Here is a 19,089-nt window from a genome sequence, read left to right as displayed (position 1 = left end):
TAAGGCTTTCAGCACTTAGTGAGATCCTGTTTCAAAATTAAACAACAAAAAAAAAAGCCAGATGTGGTGGTGCATGCTTATAATCCCAGCACTTGGGAGGCTGAGACAAGAGGACTGCACAGGTTCGAAGCCAGCCTCAGCTACTTAGTGAGGCTCTCAGCAACTTAGTGAAACCCTGTTTCCAAATAAAGTATAAAATAGGTCTGGGAGTATGGCCTGGAGGTAGAAAAGCCCCTGGGTTCCACCCCCAGTACCACACACATAAAAAAAAAATTAAATTTAAAAAAAGCTGGGTATGGTGGCACACACTTGTAATCCTGGTACTTGGGAGGCTGAGACAGGAGGATTACAGGCTCCTGGCCAGCCTCGGTTTCTTAGTGAGGCCCTCCACAACTTAGTGAGCCCCTGTTTCAAAATAAAGAATAAAGAATAGGGCTGGGGTGTAGCTCAGAGGTATGCCTCTGGTTTCAATCCCAAGTACTGCAAAAAAATTTTTTTAATTTAAATAGGTCTGGGAGGCCGGGCGTGGTGGCGCACACTTATAATCCCCGCGCTTGGGAGGCGGAGACAGGAGGATCGCACAGGTTCGAAGCCAGCCCCGCGCGCTGGCTTAGGAGACCCTGTTTCAAAAATATAAAATAGGGCCGGGCGTGGTGGCGCACGCTTGTAATCCCCGCGCTTGGGAGGCAGAGACAGGAGGATCGTGCAGGTTCGAAGCCAGCCCCGCGCGCTGGCTTAGGAGACCCTGTTTCCAAATAAAAATGTAAAAATAGGTCTGGGAGTGTAGCCCGAAGGTAGAAGGGCTTCCAGGAACCCCAGTACCACCAAAAATAAATAAATAAATAAATAAATAAATAAATAAATAAATAAATAAATAAATAAATAAATAGGTCTGGGAGTATAGTTCAGAGGTAGAACATCCCTGGGTCCAATTCCTAGTACCAAAGAAAGGAGAAGGGAGGGAAGGAAGGAAGGAAGGAAGGAAGGAAGGAAGGAAGGAGTGGATTCTCTCTTCTTGTGTCTTTTTGTTTTCTTCCGCCCTTGGGTTGGATGATGCCTGCCTGCATTGGTGAAAATTATCTTCTTTGCTTAGTCCTCCGGTTCAAATGCTAGCTTCTTCTGGACGCACCTCATGGGCATGCCTAGAAATGGTGCTTCACTTGCCACCTAAGCAATCCTTACCCCAGTCTAGTTGACGCATAGAATTAATTATCACAACAAACGGTCATGTTCTTGGCAAAGGCATAGCAGGCTTGCCATTGCCAAGATGGGGAGCCATGATGGCCACCTGCACGCCTGTGGCAATGTTCCACCAGCAGAGGGCAATGTGGAGACAGAAGTAATAAGAAAAGAGAGGTTCCCAAACCCAGTTCTAGAAGTAATGTTTTATTTGGAAGATTTTTTGCTTCCAACTAACCATCCAGTGAAATTAGCCAAAAACAACTAGAACAGAAGCCTTTGAAAATCAAAATGGAATCCACTGCCTCTGACACACCAAATTTGGCCAAAATCAGCCTATGATTGTACCCCATCAGTGGATCTCAAACTAGGCTTGTATTAACCTCAGCAGAGGTCAGGCACAGTGATCCATGCCTGTAATCCCAGTACGTGGCAGGCTGGTGGGAGGCTGAAGGATTGCAGGTTCAAGACCAGCCTCAGCAACTAGCAAGACCCTAAATAAATAAATAAATAAATGATAATAGCTGAAAAGTAAAATTCTCCTGAGCTCAATCTCCAGTACCACACACACAAAAATAACAATAATAATAATAATAATAATAATAATAATAATAATCACCACCACCTAGGGAATTTTAAAATTATGGAAACCAGTCTCCACCTAAATTTAATTAAATTGAAGGTTTAGAGGTAAGACCCTGGCAATGGCATTTTTAAAAGCTCCTCCAACTGATTGTAATGTGAATTCAAGGTCAAGAAACCCTTACGCACACATTGAGACAGGAAATAGACTCCCTTAAAAGACACCTTCACTCCAAGGAGAGCCGCCAGATACAATACAGGATGCCCTGTCAAATTTAAGTTTTAGATAAACAACAAATGATTCTTTGTATAAATATGCCACAAATATTGTACAAGGCATACAAAAATTATTTATTTATATTTTTATTTGCTAATTCTGGTCACCTTAGCTCCCAACCCTCAACTCAGAGATGGGCCATGGAGAAAGCGGAGTGGTGAATGGAGAATCTGAACAAGGTTGTCAGCCAGCTGTCAGGGGCACTTTCTAGACTGGGGGCAGGGTTGCTAGACTGTCACTGACATAAGAACGCACTAAATACCAAACCCAGCACTTGGGAAACCCTGGACAAACGTTACTCATCATGCTGAGAAAAGCCATATTTATGAAAATAAACATTGCATAAATATGAAAATGAACTTTCTGTGCATAGATATGTGCATAATACACATATTTGCATCACCTTGGTACAAAATGTTGCTAGATGATATCTATTATGACCTGGATTATAAAATAATAGCGTCCGTTTCAACTTGTCAGGAAAGATCTCCAGGGAAACATCTGGTGTGTCTGCAGTGAAGTCTGCCCCATTCTTGTGGATTCTGTCTCTTTCTATACATCCCTATTCTTCTTCCAGTATCCCTGTCCATCTGTGATTCTGCTTAGTTGGGAAAACAACATCAAGAGTTTTCTTATCACAAGGAAAATGCTGGTTGGCCTATTATATAAGTGTTTCAAAATTTTACATGCTGTGCTGGGTAAATCCATTTGATGAGCATTTGTTGTTTGAGATATATGGTACACTTTCTCTTGAGAGAGCTAATCATACTCAACTGGTCCACATACTATATATTAGAACAGTTAAAGAGAAAAGAGATAAGATGAGGAAAAAGATGTCTTCAGATATCAGAGAAAACCTTCATTGGGTATCACCATTTTAAAATGGAGATAAAGCATGAGAATTACAGGACGTGCATACACTAAAATCAAAGCCAAGGAGGGCCCCAGAGTGGCTGGGTGGGTGGGGGGACCACGGAAGAGGTGCCCTCCAGAACTGCAGGGTCACCTTGCAGGCCGGGGTGTTTGATCCCAACCGGCCCACAAATGTGACGCTTCCTCGCCGCCTCCAGGCCCCTCAGGTGTTCAGCTCCAAGTGAGCGATGTATTCCCGGACCCAGGCCTCACTGGGGTCAGCACACACCTGCCGGCCTCTCCTGGTTTGGAAGCTGTGGAGAAAAGCAGAAGGCAAAGCACGAATATGGTGGCCTCTGCTTCCTTCTCGGCCCAAACACCTCAGGCGCTGTCCACGTGCTCATCAAACTTCCCCTTAACCCCGGGGGTCACAGACATTCCCTGAGCGTCTCATAGGGAGCCCCTCAGAAAGCCACCTCTAGTGGCCACCCCTCCCTTCTTCCCTTTGACCACAGGCGGGTCCGTCAGGACTCTTAGGTCCCGGACCAGGCTAGAGAAGCACACAGGAGCCTCCTCCTGAACTCCTGCACCCTGGGCCTTAAACAGCACCGCACTCTAACAGGACCTCGCCACTCCCCGCCAGCCTCCCCGGCCAGGGCTGGACAGGAGGACTGGCCCTTACATGACAGCTGGCTTGGCGCACTGGCTGCTGGTCTCATAATAGTCGACCACAAATTGGCGCGGGATCTTCCGGGAGATGTAGAAGAAGCAGCAGGCAGTCGGTGTGTCCATGCTCACTTTGAGAGACAGGAAAAAGATCCCAAAGAAAGGCAAAAGAGAAGAAAAGGCTGAGCTGCCATGTTTTGCCCTTCCTGCAAGGGCCAGGACAACCTGGAGGGGACAGAGCCTCTCTGGGTGGGAACATGAGGACTAATGGGCCCAGAAGGACTCCGGCGTTTCTTCTTTTCTTTGACATTTGTATTTCTGCATCTTTCTCTCCTTCAGTGTTTTTCAATTCCTTCCTGTCTCAGTTTTGAGACTCCGCGTCTCTCTACAGGGAATTTAGGGTTTATTTATTTATTTATTTATTTATTTATTTATTTATTTATTGGTACTGGGGTTCCTGGAAGCCCTTCTACCTCCGGGCTACACTCCCAGACCTATTTTATACTTTTTTTAAATTTGGAAACAGGGTCTCTTAAGCCAGTGCAGCTGGCTTCGAATCTGTGTGATCCTCATGTCTCTGCTTCCCAAGCACGGGGATTACAAGTGTGCACTACCACACCCGGCTGAATTTAGTTTTTTTAAACAAACCACATCTTGTTCTAGATTTCCTTAGGGAGTCTCATCTGGAACTCACAGGAGAGCTAAGATTACATCACTGGGGGCCAGTTGGATCCAGATTCTACTTCTTGTCAAAAGCACAGTTGGAACCAGGCATGGTAGCACTTGTGTGTAATCCTAGCACTTGGGAGGCTGAGAAAGAAGAATCACAAGTTCAAGGACAGCCTCAGTAATGTAGTGAGACTCTCAGCAGTCTGGTGAGACCCTGTTTCAGAATAAAAACTTAAAAGGGGGCTTGAGGGTATAGCGCAGAGGTAGAATGTTCCTAGGCTAAATCCCCCATACCAAAAAAAAAAAAAAAAAAGCCCAGTTGAACACCTATTTTCTCATCCATAAAATGGAATTCTCAGCTAGGCTTGGTGATGCATGCTTGTAATCCCAGAATTTAGTAGGCTGAGACAGGAGAATCTCAGGTTTGAGACCAGCCTCTATAACTTAGTGAGGCTGCCAGCAACATAGCAAGACCTTGTTTCAAAACAAAGAAATAAACAAACAAAAGGGCTGGAGGTGTAGCTCTGAGAAAGAATGCCCCTGAGTTTAATCCCAATATCACCCCCCCCCCAGCCCCCTATAGAATTCTCTCCCTTGCTCTGTCTTCCAGAATAAGAGAATGGAATTGCTAGAACCCCTTAGAAAGTAATATTCTCGGGGACCTAGTCTCAAGTCCCTCTGGAGTTCCCTGTTTGGAGGGTTTTAGGCACAGACCTTGGCACAGTGGCCCAAGCCATTGCCTGTGAGTAGGGACACAGGAGCAAAAGTCAGACTCACACAGAGCACAACAGGTCCGGGAGCAGAGGGTCTCGGTGAAGAACAGGACAACGAGGGCAGCTGCGGGGACCTCCATGACGCTGGACAACAGAGGGCGAGTCGCATGATGGCCGAGCAGAGCTGGGACTTGCTCCCAGGTCTAAGGCATCTCTTTATAGGCAACCTAGGGGCATTCAGAAATGGAAACTTCTGACTACTGGGGGGAGGGGAGGTGTTTAAGGGTTTTAACCAGGGGTGTGGATGCTGTGTATTGCATGAGCCAGGGGGGCTTTGGGTCGCCACAAGGGCTGGGGCAATTGGCAAAAATGGGTTAATCACTTACTGGTTGGGGAAATGGTTTCCACAGTGAAGGGAGGTGAGAGGCTGGTGTTACCCTGAGACTAAGTGAGCTGGCGCCTTCTCCCCAGAGCAGATGGTGGACAAAGCCTTTCCCCCCACCACAGAGCTGAACCTTCCGACCGCCTCTCCAATGTTCAATGCATGGGTGTGCCGCACATGGTAAAGCCTTGGAGTCCTGAGAGGCACAGACAGGGCTAAAACTGTGCCATGGGCAGGGACAGCAGAACTAAGGGAGTCGCAGCCGCAGGAGGGGCAAGAATGAGGCTGATTTTTAGGATTTTGTTGTTGTTCTGGGGTGTTTTTCTCTTCAGAGTTGGGTTTTTGCGCTGCTTGGTTTGCACTCCACCAGTGAGCCACATCCCCAGATGGAGGTTGTCTTGTAGACTTTGACTCATGCCTCAGACTGCAGTGAGCCTCTGATTTGCAACTCCCCTGGCGAGCTGTCAGCTGGGAGCTGATATGAATGATAAGCCTTGAAGTGCTCTTAGCCTTTGCCAGCAAAGCGCTCTGCCAGGCATCTGCCCATGGGACATAAACACAAAGAGGAGAAAGTTGTATGCACAGTGGTGTTGGTGATCGTTTATTTGTAACAATTAAAAGGTGACCTAAAATCGAATAAATTATGTAATATTTACTTCTCGAAATCATATTATCCCTTACAAATTGAGAAAATGAAGAACAAAAAGAGTCCTTTTTCCTCAAAAATCGTGGATCGACCAGGGCATGTTGGCACATGATTGTAATCTCAGCCTCCCAAGTATCAAACACAAAAAAATAATCAGGGATATATATATATATATATATATATATATGTATATATATATATATATATATATATATATCCCTCAGCTACTTAGTGAGGCCTTCTGCAACTTAGTGAGACCCTTTTTCAAAATAAATAATAAAAAATAGTGCTGGGGTATAGCTTGGAGGAAGAATGCCCCTGGGTTCCATTCCCAGAACTGCAAAGAAATAGATAGATAGATAGATAGATAGATAGATAGATAGATATCATATATATATATATATATATATATATATATATATATATATATATAGCAGATCATTTCCTGTTTCCCTATTTAAATCCAAGATGGACCTTCCCTGGGTTTCTTTGCCAGGTCAGTAATGTTGTCAGGAACTCCGTCTCTCAACACTGCCCCCTCATTGTACACAGCGTTGGCTTTTCTTCTTTGGGCTTGTCACTTCATGGTAACGAAGATGCTGCTGCTGCTCAACAGCAAACCTTTACAGAAGCATCCATGGGCATCCATGGGAATACAGAAAGAGAAATGTTCCTAGTGTTTCTATTTAAATTGTCTTCATTACACAATTTAAAATGTGAACTTGGAATTACCCTCCAAAGCAGTAAAAGCGAGTTTTAAAAATACGTAAAATGGCCAGGCATGTCTGTAATCCCAATACTTGGGAAGCTAAGACAAGAAGAATTGCAGGTTGGAGGCCAGCCTCAGAAACTTAGCAAGGCCCTCAGAAACTCAACAAGATGCTGTTTCAAAATAATAAATAAATAAATAAATAAATAAATAAATAAATAAAAATAGGACTGGAGGTGTTGCTCAAAGGTAGAATGCCCTTGGGTTCAATCCCCTGTACTACAAAAAAAAAAAAAAAAGCAAGTTGGGCTCAGGGCTCAGTGGTAGTTTAATCCCTATTACCACCCAAACATAAAATAGGGATACTTAAGGCTCCTGAATTAGAATTTCCATATCTAATGCATATTCATGTCTGAAGCCCAGTGTAGATCCCAGTTGGTGGCATTTCGTAAAGAACCGTGACTGCTCAGTGGCTCTAATGATGATTAAAAGGCTGAGCTCATCATTCTTGCCACGCCTACAGTTGGGGCACCAACCCCTGACTTCCCTGTTATGAGTTGACATTTCTCTTAGGAGCACCCCAATCTACATGATGTCATGGTCCTTTGCACTGGGGGTGGTGTGAGTGTGGCTTGTGCTGCCCACGATGCAGCCTTACGGCCATCTACCGGACCTTATGCGGTCAGAGAAGCGAGGTCAGCCTGGGAGGCTTTTCTGTGGGAGGAAGCCTTAATCTGTAGATCTCTGCAAGTATGTGTGGCTGCAGCAGCAACATCTCACCTCCTCTCACTGTCAAAACCATCTCCATACATCAACCCAACAAGGGAGCAATTCAGCTTTTCTTGTACGTCCTAAAGCCCCAAATACCCCAGAATGTGCAACTCAGAGCGTGACCCTCACACACTAAACAACTTCCAGCCTCCAACTCCTCAAGTTCTAGGGTCGCCTGAAGGGCCGAGGACGTAGCTTAGGTTCAGGCAGTAGTGAAGGCCCACGTGTCCTGTCTTGGCTTTGCCTCACTCTTCGGCCTGCCCAGCACTGTACACGTCTCCCTGGTCCTCCTTCTAGGCTCTGCCTCACGGCCTTCAGCTCAGTCTCATCTGGACCGCAAGGCTCCCTCCACCCTGTCCTTTCTTCACTTTAGCGCTGCTCCACAATGCTCTGGACAGACATCTAAACCACATCGTTTAATTCCCACGCCTCTCTAAGTGGAAGCAAAGGGTTTCACGGCTCTCTGGATTTTCCAAGGACGTGTGTGTGTGTGTGTGTGTGTGTGTGTGTTACTAGCAATTGAACCCAGAGGTGTTCTACCTCCAAGATATACCCCCAGCCCTTTTCTTTTGTTTGTTTGCTTTGAAACAGTCTCGCTAAGTTGCTGAGAGTCCCGCTGAGTCGCTGAGGCTGGTCTTGAACCTGCAATCCTCCTATCTCAACCTCCCAAGTACTAAGATTACAGGTGTGTACCTCTGTGCCCGGCTAGTTTCTGGATCTGAAAGGCATGGGAAGGTTGGGGTTCATTAATAGTTGGGAAGACAGAGGCCTGACTCAATCATTAGCAAAACGCAAACACAAGAAGCAGTTGGTTCTTTCACTTCACCGGTGGTGGGTTCTCCCAAGGATCTCCACCCTCTGAGTGCTTTACAAAAGATAATCTCTGCCTGGAAAGTTCCCCCAAAAGAGAGGGAACAAAGACCAATCCTTCCAATAGCTGTTTTACCTGATGAGGGAGCTTGGGCCTGTAAAACAGAGGCAGAGATTTAAGACATTCAAGGTAAAGAAGAAATGCCTGGCTTCCTCGGTCCCTTTTGTGCCCAGCTCTGCAGCCCTGAGTGGTGATACATCCATCAGCTTCTCGCTGGCCCCTCAGAGGTGGCCGGAGTTGACCTGGCTTTGCTCAGCCTCTGGGTGCCCATGCACTCAGTCAGAGCAGCACCCCACCATTGCTGCCTGCTTCTCCAGACCTGTCATGAGTGTGTTGATCCTCGTGACAGAAGCAGCCAAGTCCCTACCCCGTGGAAGTTGGCACAGTCCTCCTGTCTGCAGAGGGGCGGGTGTGTGAAGCAGACAACTCATAGCACGTGGACAGAGGAATGGGTATATGCCAGTAGGAAGATGGGAGCCATCCTGGGAGGCCCAGCTTCCTGAGGCCCAATACGGATGTTGGACACAGGGAGAGGACAAAGAGGTGCTCTCTGGGGCCTTTAGGGAGTTTCCCAGAGCAGAAACCACAGAGGCAATAAAGGGACAATAGGAGAGAGGCCTCCCCATTAGTCATTCATGCAATATGAGGGTTTAGGGGATGATCCTTGAAAATATGCATTGGTTCCAATGTTCACAAGGGAGAGAAAGGAATGGAGAGGCCACAGAGCCTGAGGGTTGCTTAGCTAAAAGCTTCTGTTGAATCCTATGTATTTGCATAATAAGGGATTTGGCCTTACACAATGGTAAGAGCTGGGTTTTTTATTTTGGGGTTTTTTGTGGTTTTTGTTTGGGGGTGTATGTGTGTATTGTACTGGTGATTGAACCCAGGGGCATTTTCTACCTCTAAGCTATATCCCCAGCCCTATTTTTTAAATTTTTATTTTAAAACAGGATCTCACTAAGTTACAGAAGGCCTCGCTAAGTTGCTGAGGCTGGCCAGGAACCAGCAACCCTTCGGTCTCAGCCTCCCAAGTACTAGGATTACAAGCATGCACCACCACACCCAGCAGGTCTTCACTTTTGATGCTGAGGTCTTTGCATGTGTGGCTGGAGCTTGAAGTCTGCAGGGCAGGTAGGAAAGAGGGCAAGACAGATAAAGTAGGGGTGAGCTGGGAATCAGTCTCTAACTGCCTCAACTTTGGTGACATGTGTACTAGTATTGGGAAAAGGTTTCAAAATATATTAATGTACCAGTACTGGGAAAAAGTTCCAATTTGGAAAATATATCATTTGTACTAAAGAAAGCCAGGACTGTCAGGAAGAAGGGCCTTTTTACATTTCTAAAGAGAAGTAAAGAAAGCCAGGAGCCAGGGAAAAGGGTTCTTTACATTTCTAAAGAGAGACAAACTGCCTCAAGAATGGGAGGAAATCCCAGATCCCAGAGAAGCAATTTAACACATCTTGGGAGTATAACAAAAGGTGTGGGGTCTGTGCCAAGACAGAGCTGCCCTCCCCTTCCTCCGAAGGGCAGATCCGGCTGGCATGGAGACAGCAGAAAACTGGGCCAGAGATAGGGCAACATATCTACATATCAAAGGACCTGCTGAAGACTTGGTCAGGATAAGAACACTCAGCATACTGGGAATTTTGGGTAAATTCACTCGAATTGCTCCCCTGTGCCATTTTCTGGATGGCATGGGGCTGTAACTGTCTTCTGTATTTCTGTCTTTTTAATAAACTTCTTTAAATCTTCAGCAAGAGTCCGGGCTAATTGTAAGGTGTGAGTCACCCCCCGGCCCCACAGGGGGCAGGGCCAGAAGCTAGGAGGTGGAGCTCTGCAATTCTGGAGGGGACCAGGCCTCCCGGGTCCAAAAGAAGAGAGTGCAGAGTTCAGAGAGGAGCCCAAGAGGGAGGGACGCACGCTCTCCCCTGCCACCGGCCCCCGCGGCCACGCGGGGGCTGGAGGCCGCTCTCCCACGAATAAAGATATCCGTAAGACCGATTATAGATCTCGGCGTGTCTCTATGCGACTGAGGGACACACACGCTCATCAATCATTCATTTGGTGTCAAAACTTGTATCGGACTTATGGGACCTGGCTTGAATCTGCGCTTACTGGACTCGGACTTTCCATCCCCTCTCTGCGCGCCCGCCCGCCCGGCCCGCGGACTTCTGCAAAAAGCTTAAAAAAGGTACGCGGCGCCGCCTCGGCTGGGATGGGCCGTGGCGCCCGCCCGTCCGCGGCACGCCACGGCTTGAGCCGCTTCTGCTGTAATGGGCGCCCGCGCCGCCCGCGGACCCCCGCCCCGCGCGCCTGTGCTTTCTCTGCGCCTGGCGCCGCACCCACGCCACTCTGGGCGCCCGACCGCACCGCCGCGCCCGCAGACCCAGGATGGGGCCGCACTGCCGGCGCGCGCCGCTCTTATCACCGGGACAGGCCCGCGGCCCTGCGACCCCGCCGCGCCAGACTGTGCTGCTTTGCACCACCACTCTGCCAAACGGCGCCACTCTCCCCTGGCCCGCCAAGTCCAGCCTGTGCCGCACATGCCTTCTCTGCGCCTGTCGTGCTTAGACCCACCCGCCCCTGCCTGCCACATGGCGCAGGCCCCTGCGCCGGCTCTCTGCTGATTGCGCCCTTCACCCTCTGCCCGCCCACCCCCGCTGCCCGGGCCCGGCCATTCCGGTAAGCACCCACATGGGATCACTGTGGGGGGGAGGCCGCAAGCTTTGGCCCACCATCTTTGGCCCACGTGTAATCACTGGTAATCCACCATCTTTAACCCCTCCCACCTCATGGCCTCACTGGAGGCCTCGCCATCTTTAACCCCTCCCACCTCATGGCCTCACTGGAGGCCTCGCCATCTTTAACCCCTCCCACCTCATGGCCTCACTGGAGGCCTCGCCATCTTTAACCCCTCCCACCTCATGGCCTCACTGGAGGCCTCGCCATCTTTAACCCCTCCCACTTTCCACTCCTAACCAATCCTAGGAGTCGGCAGCCATTTTTAAAAAAACTTTTCGCAGCCATCTTCAGGCCAGATCTCCACAGCAGCCTCTCTCAGCGGTAAGCTTCCTCTTAAGGAAATAAGTGGGTTCTGCCTAACTCGGAGGATTCTGACTGACTGACTGACTGCTATTAAACCCGGTATACCGGTATCCTCCAGTTCTCCGATCATCCAGGACGATTGCGAGGTGTGTAAAAGAGAAAAGAGACGTCTTCTCTCTGGCACTCCTACTCTGTACCGAACTAGGCAGGGCCCTGGGACTCTGGAGTTTCCTGCCTTTGTTCTCGCCCACTTACAACTCATGGGGGGAAGTCAGCCATCTAAGATTGAGATTGATTCTCAATCCCCGCTGGGCCGTGTATTATCTAATCTGCAGGCTCTGGGATTCTCTGGAGAACTGTCTCCTCAAAACCTCGTTATCTCTTTGCACTAAGGTCTGGCCGACATATGATTTAGCCAATGATAATCGATGGCCTGCCATGGGCACGCTAGACCCTAGGACGCTGATGGCTCTCAGTGAATTTTGCACGTGTTCAGCAAAATGGTGTGACCTCGAGTATGTACAGCCCTTCTGGTGGCTGCATTTTCTGTTTTCTCCCTCTACCGGCTCTAGTGCTGCCTAGGGCATGCTGGCTAAAGTATCCCGTCAGCCACAGTCGCCATCTTGGACACCATGTGGCAACTCACAGGCGCCACCTGGTGGCCCTTCTGGGTCACAGGCTTACAATTCTGCGGACCCACAGCCGCCATCTTGCAATAAAACATGGGGGTCCGGGGTCTGACCCAGCTGGGTTACAAGCCCCATCTTCCTCTCTCCTGGCCCCACTTCGCGAAGTGGCTGGGGCTAAAGGGGTGATCCGGGTCCATGTTCCAGGGTAAGCCACTTTCCCCTTTGGTGGCCTGCTCAATCTTTCAGGCCTTAGTCTCCTTCTCAAATCTCGGTTCAGGGTGATGACGGCAGGGACAAATTCTCTTGCACGGTGTTGGGACCCACTAAACTTTGTTTCTCTCGACATAACTCTCTCTGATGTTTATATTTTAGCAGGTCCACTTGTTTACATACTATGGTGCTCTCCCTCCTCGGATGCCAAATTGCCTAAGTATTAAACTTCTAAAATGGGTAACTGATGCTCCTAATGCAGTAACAGGTGTTTGACCAGACAAATCCATACTCATTCAATGCTGAAAAGAGTGGTGTGGGGTCTGCTTCGGGAGTTGCTGCTATTAATAACTCTGGTCTAATGAAAAACTGCTAAAGGGGCGGTAGACGTTCTCCTCAGGAAAATGTTGCTATTTAAGTTAGTAGATCTAGTGACTGCCTTGCGTCAAAAAGGGCTTCTGCCCAGCCTGGGTTCCGCTCTCACAATTTTCTTTTTCTTTAATAGCACCTTACCTGTTAGTCTCCTCAAAGCAAACCAGTCACCGAGCTCTCCAGGGTAACCTCCAACTCTCGCTGCGACAACAGCCACCTGCTCCCTTCCAGCGGCTCAGATCCCGGTTTCTCCCGACCTGGGGCCTTTGACTGGGGCCCTTGACTGATGGCGCCCCTTCTCAGCATGAAGCCGCTAGATGAGCAAAAACCATGCCCTTCTGCACCCCTTAGTCAAAGCCCTTCTGCACCCCTTAGTCAAAGAGGTCGGAATGTAAGGTGTGAGTCACCCCCCGGCCCCACAGGGGGCAGGGCCGGAAGCTAGGAGGTGGAGCTCTGTGATTCCGGAGGGGACCAGGCCTCCCGGGTCCAAAAGAAGAGAGTGCAGAGTTCAGAGAGGAGCCCAAGAGGGAGGGATGCACGCTCTCCCCTGCCACCGGCCCCCGCGGCCACGTGGGGGCTGGAGGCCGCTCTCCCACGAATAAAGATATCCGTAAGACCGATTATAGATCTCGGCGTGTCTCTATGCGACTGGGGGACACACACACTCATCAATCATTCACTAATGTGTATTTATACTTAGCTCAGGACAAGAACCCGCGGTTTTTCTGTTTTTCTGTATGTGTGGTTGTGTTGGGGGAATTATTTCTCCTCTCACACACCGAACATATTTCACCATAACAACATGGTTGTCTTACAGGAGAAGCTGCCACCCCTCAACATGGTCCAGGAGTCAGACAAGCTAAGGAGAGACTCTAGAAAAAGACAGAGTAGCTGCAGGCAAAGCTAAACAATAACTTGGATGAGTGACAACAGTAAGCCTCACTGCTGCCCTCCAGACCTTATGCAAAATGTGCTGGGAAATGTAGTCCAGCCCAAATCAAGTTGGTGCTTGCGAGCTACCACAGCCCCTTCCCAGCGCATCCTCGCCAAAGAAACCAGCAGGCCTGTGCCAACTCCAGTGAGGCCATGGTCTTGTAGTAGTAGTAGTAGTAGTAGTAATAGGCATTGAACCAGGGACATTCTACCTCTGAACTATCCCCTCAGCCCTATTTCATTTTTATTTTATTGTTTAAAAACAGGGCCTTCCTAAGTGAAAGGTTTGAGCCGCTGCCCCGCAGGGGGCGGGGCCGGAAGCTAGGAGGTGGAGCCCTGTGATTCCCAGAGGAGACCATGCCCCTCGATTTAAGAGAAGCCCGATAGAGACAGAGAGGCACACTCTCCCCCACTAGCCCCCCGCGAGCCCGCGGAAGCTGGCGGCCAACTCCCCATGAATAAAGGCATGCATATCATTATATCGGACTCCTGCGTGTATCTCTGCACCAATGGGACCCACCGCATCTTTATTTATTAATTATATTGGTGCCGAAGGCCGTATCGAATTAATGGGGCCTTAACCTGCACCTGCCTAATGGACCTGTGCTTCTTGGACCCTCCATCCGCTCTGCCTGCAGCTGACTCTCCATCTGCGCTCGGAGCTTGAACTTTACACAAAAGCGCCCCACTCTAGCTCCATCCCGCCACAGTGCCCGCCGACCTGGCAGCAAAAGCCTGCCCCTCCATCCAGGCGGCTGCCGCGCTGCTGCACACCAACGGCTCGGGCTCCGGCCCCTGCACTGCCATCTGCAGCTCAGGCTCCAGCCGCGGCCTCTGCAGCCCCGCCACACTCCAGTTCAGGTGCGCGCCCTGCCGCACCATCGCCACTGCCACCGCTGCTGCCCCGTGCCTGCCCAGACCGTAAGCCTTCTTCCCCAGCCCTGCACTCTCCAGGAGAGCCCGCAGCCATCTTTCCAGCCTTGACTCTGCTGAGAGCCGGCAGCCATCTTTCCGGCCCCAAGTCAGGCTCCTTGGGTGATGCTGGCACCTGCTCTGCCTGCCGACCGCCTGCACGGGCCAGGACCTCTGCCTGCTGCTTGGACCTCCTGAAACCACCGTTCCAGCTCGGTGCTCCGGTCACTGCCAGGACCTCTGGCCAGTTTGCCTCGCCTGCCCCAAGCCAGACTCATTGGGCGGTGCACAGCCGGCCTTGGCATCCGCCGCAGTCACCCGCGCCAGGCGTAGCTCTACTCGCTGCTGCTGCTCCGTTCCGCCCGCCCAAGCCAGGCTCACTGGCGGTGCTCCTCGGGGCCCAGCCTCAGTGTCTGCCGCGCACCTGTAAGCCATTTTGTCTCCACGACGCGGGCCCAGCAAGCCATGCCACCTGCGCGCCCCCACTGATTCTGCCTGCGCCAGCCACCAGTGCCATCCACACCAGCCACCAGCATCCGCGCGCCCCAGCTCCACCGAGCCCCCAGCAGCTTCTTAGTGCTTCTGTCATAGCCAGCGCTGGCCGGCAACACTTCACTCCGGTAAACTGCCTCCTTCCCTTGGTTAGCGTGTTCTGAACTTGGGTGTTCCAGTCCACTGGGTCCCCAAAATCCAAGTGCTTGGTGACCCATTGTCACCCGGTCCACTGAGACCACCCTCCGGATGACCAGGTCATCCTCCGGTTTTGAGAAGGGATGAAGACGTTCTTCCCTATCTCTTAACCTCCGTTCCTGAACGATTGAGCGGGGAAATCGGGGACGCCCATTTTCTGTTCTTCGTTTCCGCCCGCGAACCAATTATGGGAAGTCGAACCTTTAAACTAGCAGATGCCCTGAGCGCCTGTCTGGCCTTGATACAAGTTGGGAAATGGGTTGCAGTGGCCCAGGAATAGTTAGGAACTTTTCAGCTGCTATTTATTTTCCTGCCAGCCACTGGCGCCATCTTGGACACCACGTGGCAACTCACAGGCGCCACCTGGTGGTTCTTCTGGGTCACAGGCTTATAATTCTGTGGGCTCATGGCCACCATTTTGCAATGAAACATGGGTGCCGGGGTCACAAGCCCCATCTCCCTCTCTCCTGGCCCCACTTTGTGAGGTGGCTGGTGCATAAGGTGTGGTTTGGGTCCATGTTCCTTTTCCCTTCATCCTCCTTCCTCCATCTTCCTTGCTGGCCGAGGGTAACTCTACTGGTACAGGGTAAGCCAGCTTCCTCTTTGGTGGCCTGCTCAATCTTTCAGGCCTTAGTCTTCCCCCCCAATCTCAGTCCAGGGTGATGACGGCAAGCCCTCCGGCCTCTGCCCACGGCTTAGGCCATATCTAAAAGGGCTCCGTTACAACAGCTCCAGGACAAATTCTCTTGCATGGTGTTGGGACCCACTAAACTTTGTTTCTCTCAACATAACTCTCTTTGATGTTTATATTTTAGCAGGTCCACTTGTTTACATACTACGGTGCTCTCCCTCTTCAGATGCCAAACTGCCATAAGTATTAAACCTCTAAAATTGGTAACTGATGCTCCTGACGCAGTAACAGGTGTTTGTTTGACCAGACAAATCCATACCCACTCAATGCTGAAAAGAGTGGTGTGGGGTCCTCTCCGGGAGGTGCTGCTATTAACGACTCTGGTCTAACGAAAAACTGCTCAAGGGGCGGCACACGTCTTCCTCAGGGAAGTGCTATTTGTATTAATAGATCTAGTGACAATCTGCCTCATATCTAAAAGTGACAATCTGCCTCATATCCTGCCCAGCCTGGGATCCACTCTCACGATTTTCTTTTTTCTTTAATAGCACCTTGCCTGTTAGTCTCCTCAAAGCAAAGCACGTCACCGAGCTCTCCGGGGTAACCTCCAACTCTCGCTGTGACCACACCCACCTGCCCCCTTCCGGCAGCTCAGACTCCAATTTCTCCCGGCCTGGGGCCCCTGACAATGCCCCTTCACAGCAGGAAGTAGAGGGGGTAATCATTATCCTGTATCCCCCCCTTAGTCAAAGAGGTCCAGATGAAAGGTTTGAGCGGCTGCCCCGCAGGGGGCAGGGCCAGAAGCTAGAAGGTGGAGCCCTGTGATTCCCAGAGGAGACCACGCCCCTCAATTTAAGAGAAGCCCGATAGAGACAGAGAGGCGCGCTCTCCCCCACAAATAAAGGCATGCATATCATCATATCGGACTCCTGCGTGTATCTGTGCTCCGATGGGACACCGCCAATCTTACACTAAGTTGTTGAGAGTCTCACTGAGTTGCTGAGGCTGGCCTCAAACCTGTGATCTTCCTGTCTCAGCTTCCCAAGTACTGGGATTACAGGTGTGCACCACCACGCCCAGAATTCAGTGTTTAGGAAACACTATTGGCCTGGAGCCAAGTTTCTCAATGGCCTGAAAACTTCAAGAGTTGCATCTGCGGGGAGCAGGAATCTGAACCAAAGGAATAACCCTGAAGCCACCTCTAACCATATCCTGGGGCCCATTTTAACTTTAATTTTAGTTTATGCCAGTTATTCAAGTGTTATAAGCCACTTTTGATACTAAATTCAGCAATTTACTATACTTTGGAATATAATTTACATAATTTACTTTGGAAATTTATGGAATACCCTCTTACTCAGTTCCCTCATCCATTTAGTCATACAGTGGTTGACTCAACTCAAGGCAATGCCTGGGCCACCTCTGTCCAGACGGAAAGTGTCGCCGACTCATCAACTAACAAGTACTTATGGAACATCTGAGTCTTGTCTAGCATTTGTTTTTTGAGCTTTGAACTTCTAGCTGTTCATTTGTGTGTGGGTTTTTTGTTTTTGTTTTTGCTGTTTTGTGGTGCTGGGGATTGAAACCAGGAACATTTTACCTCTGAGCTACAACCCCAGCCCTTTTTATTTTTTATCTGGAACCAGAGTCTTCCCAAGTTGCTATGAGCCTCGCTAAGTTACTGAGAGTCTCTAAGTGCTGCAATCAAACCTGCGATCCTCCTGTCTCAGCCTCCCAAGTACTTTGATTACAGATGCAGGCATGCATCATCACGATCTGCTATGTTCAGCTGGATGTATGGTTAGGAGGAATGGAGGATGAGTAGGGATAACTAAGTGTGAAGGAAAGATAAGGGAAAGAGAAGGCATGCCGACACAAGGACAGTTGGCTCTATTTTGCTTAGGAGCAAGTCATAGATCATATGCAATAGGAAAATTTGCTCAAACAAACACCAAATCAAAACTTTCCATCATGTAGAACACGTGTGCCCTTTCAGAGACGAGGCCTTCTCCAGATGGTGAGTGGGACATATTGAGGCCGCAGGTGGTGCAGAGCGCTGAGCCTAGAGCCTCCCACACAGTCTCACTGACCCCCACAATGCACCCGGTCCTTGTGTACACATACGCTTATTACCATGTGACACTGAGAAAACGGAGTTGGTGAGTTTCAAGTCCCCCAGACAGAGGGCTGTGGCAATGCTCAATGCTGAAAAACAAAGGGGAGAATTTATTCACCAAAGGAGTTGCTTGTGTAATTGAGAAACTGATTCTACAATTTACACAGAGGGGCAAAAGCCCAAGGATACCCGAGACACTCTTAAAGTAGAGGATGTACTCTACCACCTCTAAGGATTCCTTTTTCTTTTTTTTTTTTTTTTTTTTTTTTTGGTGGCACCAGAGATTGAATCCAGAAGCATTTTACCTCTGGACTAAACCTCCAGCTTGATTTTATTTCTTATTTGGAAACAGGGTCTCACTAAGTTGCGGAGGGCCTCGCTAATATGTTGAGGCTAGCTTCAAACCTGTGATCTTCATGCCAGCCTCCCAAGTACTGGGATTACAAGAGTGTGCCACCAAACCCAGCACCTCTAAGGATTTCTAATAAAATTTCCCCAATTACCATAACAGAGTACTAGCACACGATACAGAGATAAATCCATGATAAACCAATGAAGCAGGACAGAAGCAAAAGCAGAGCACATGTCTATGGATCTGATACCAAAAGCTCAGGCCTTGTCCCCGATGCCAATTCAAATAATTTTGGACAAGGTTTTGGGAAAAAGGAAAAACAAGTTTTACTGATTTGCTAGCAAAGGGACAACTCAGTGGACTAGCATTCAGAAATTGTTTTCTTTCTCAGAAGCAGAAACAACAGACTTTTTAAAGGGGAAATCCAAAGATGCCATTCACGCCCAAATGGTATCACAACATAGCTGGTACTAGTTCTTCATTCCAGCCATCAGTCAACAGAAGGGCATGGCATTGTGGTCGGGGCGGAGGAGAAGGAGAAGAGGAAGAAAGTAAGAAGGGTCAGTTTTGAAATAAGCCATCTGTTCTGGGAATGGTGGTTCACGCCTCTAATCCTAGTACTTCAGAGGCTGAGATAGGAGGATCATAGGTTCAAGGACAGTCTCAGCTACTTGGAAGGCCCTCAACAATTTAGTAAGGCCCTGTTTGGAAATAAAAATAGGGATAGGGGTGTAGCTTAGAGGTAAAATGCTCCTGGGTTCAACCCCCAGTACAAAAAAAAATATTGACTGACTGTGATAGTATAATTTACTATCAATTATATTAAAATTTATATCTGTGATATAAATTCAAGGGTCAATGATAAAACAATAATGGGGTAGA

At 49.2% G+C, this 19,089-nt stretch overlaps 1 protein-coding gene across 1 annotated transcript; it reads right to left on the bottom strand.

Annotated features, from left to right (window-relative positions):
• Positions 1 to 3,113: 3,113 nt before the first annotated feature.
• On the bottom strand, positions 3,114 to 5,078 carry LOC308275664 (C-C motif chemokine 3-like 1; the record flags this gene model as incomplete). Its single annotated transcript, XM_080714024.1, has 3 exons — positions 3,114 to 3,204; positions 3,573 to 3,687; positions 5,003 to 5,078. 3 exons carry the CDS (start codon positions 5,076 to 5,078, stop codon positions 3,114 to 3,116), a joined length of 282 nt encoding a protein of 93 aa, XP_080570150.1.
• Between the last annotated feature and the right edge of the window lie 14,011 nt (positions 5,079 to 19,089).

This window comes from Muscardinus avellanarius, assembly GCF_963383645.1.
Source record: "Muscardinus avellanarius genome assembly, chromosome: 16".
NCBI lineage: Eukaryota > Metazoa > Chordata > Mammalia > Rodentia > Gliridae > Muscardinus > Muscardinus avellanarius.
Note: the sequence above shows the minus strand (reverse complement) of the source record. Positions and strands in the feature narration are given on the sequence as shown.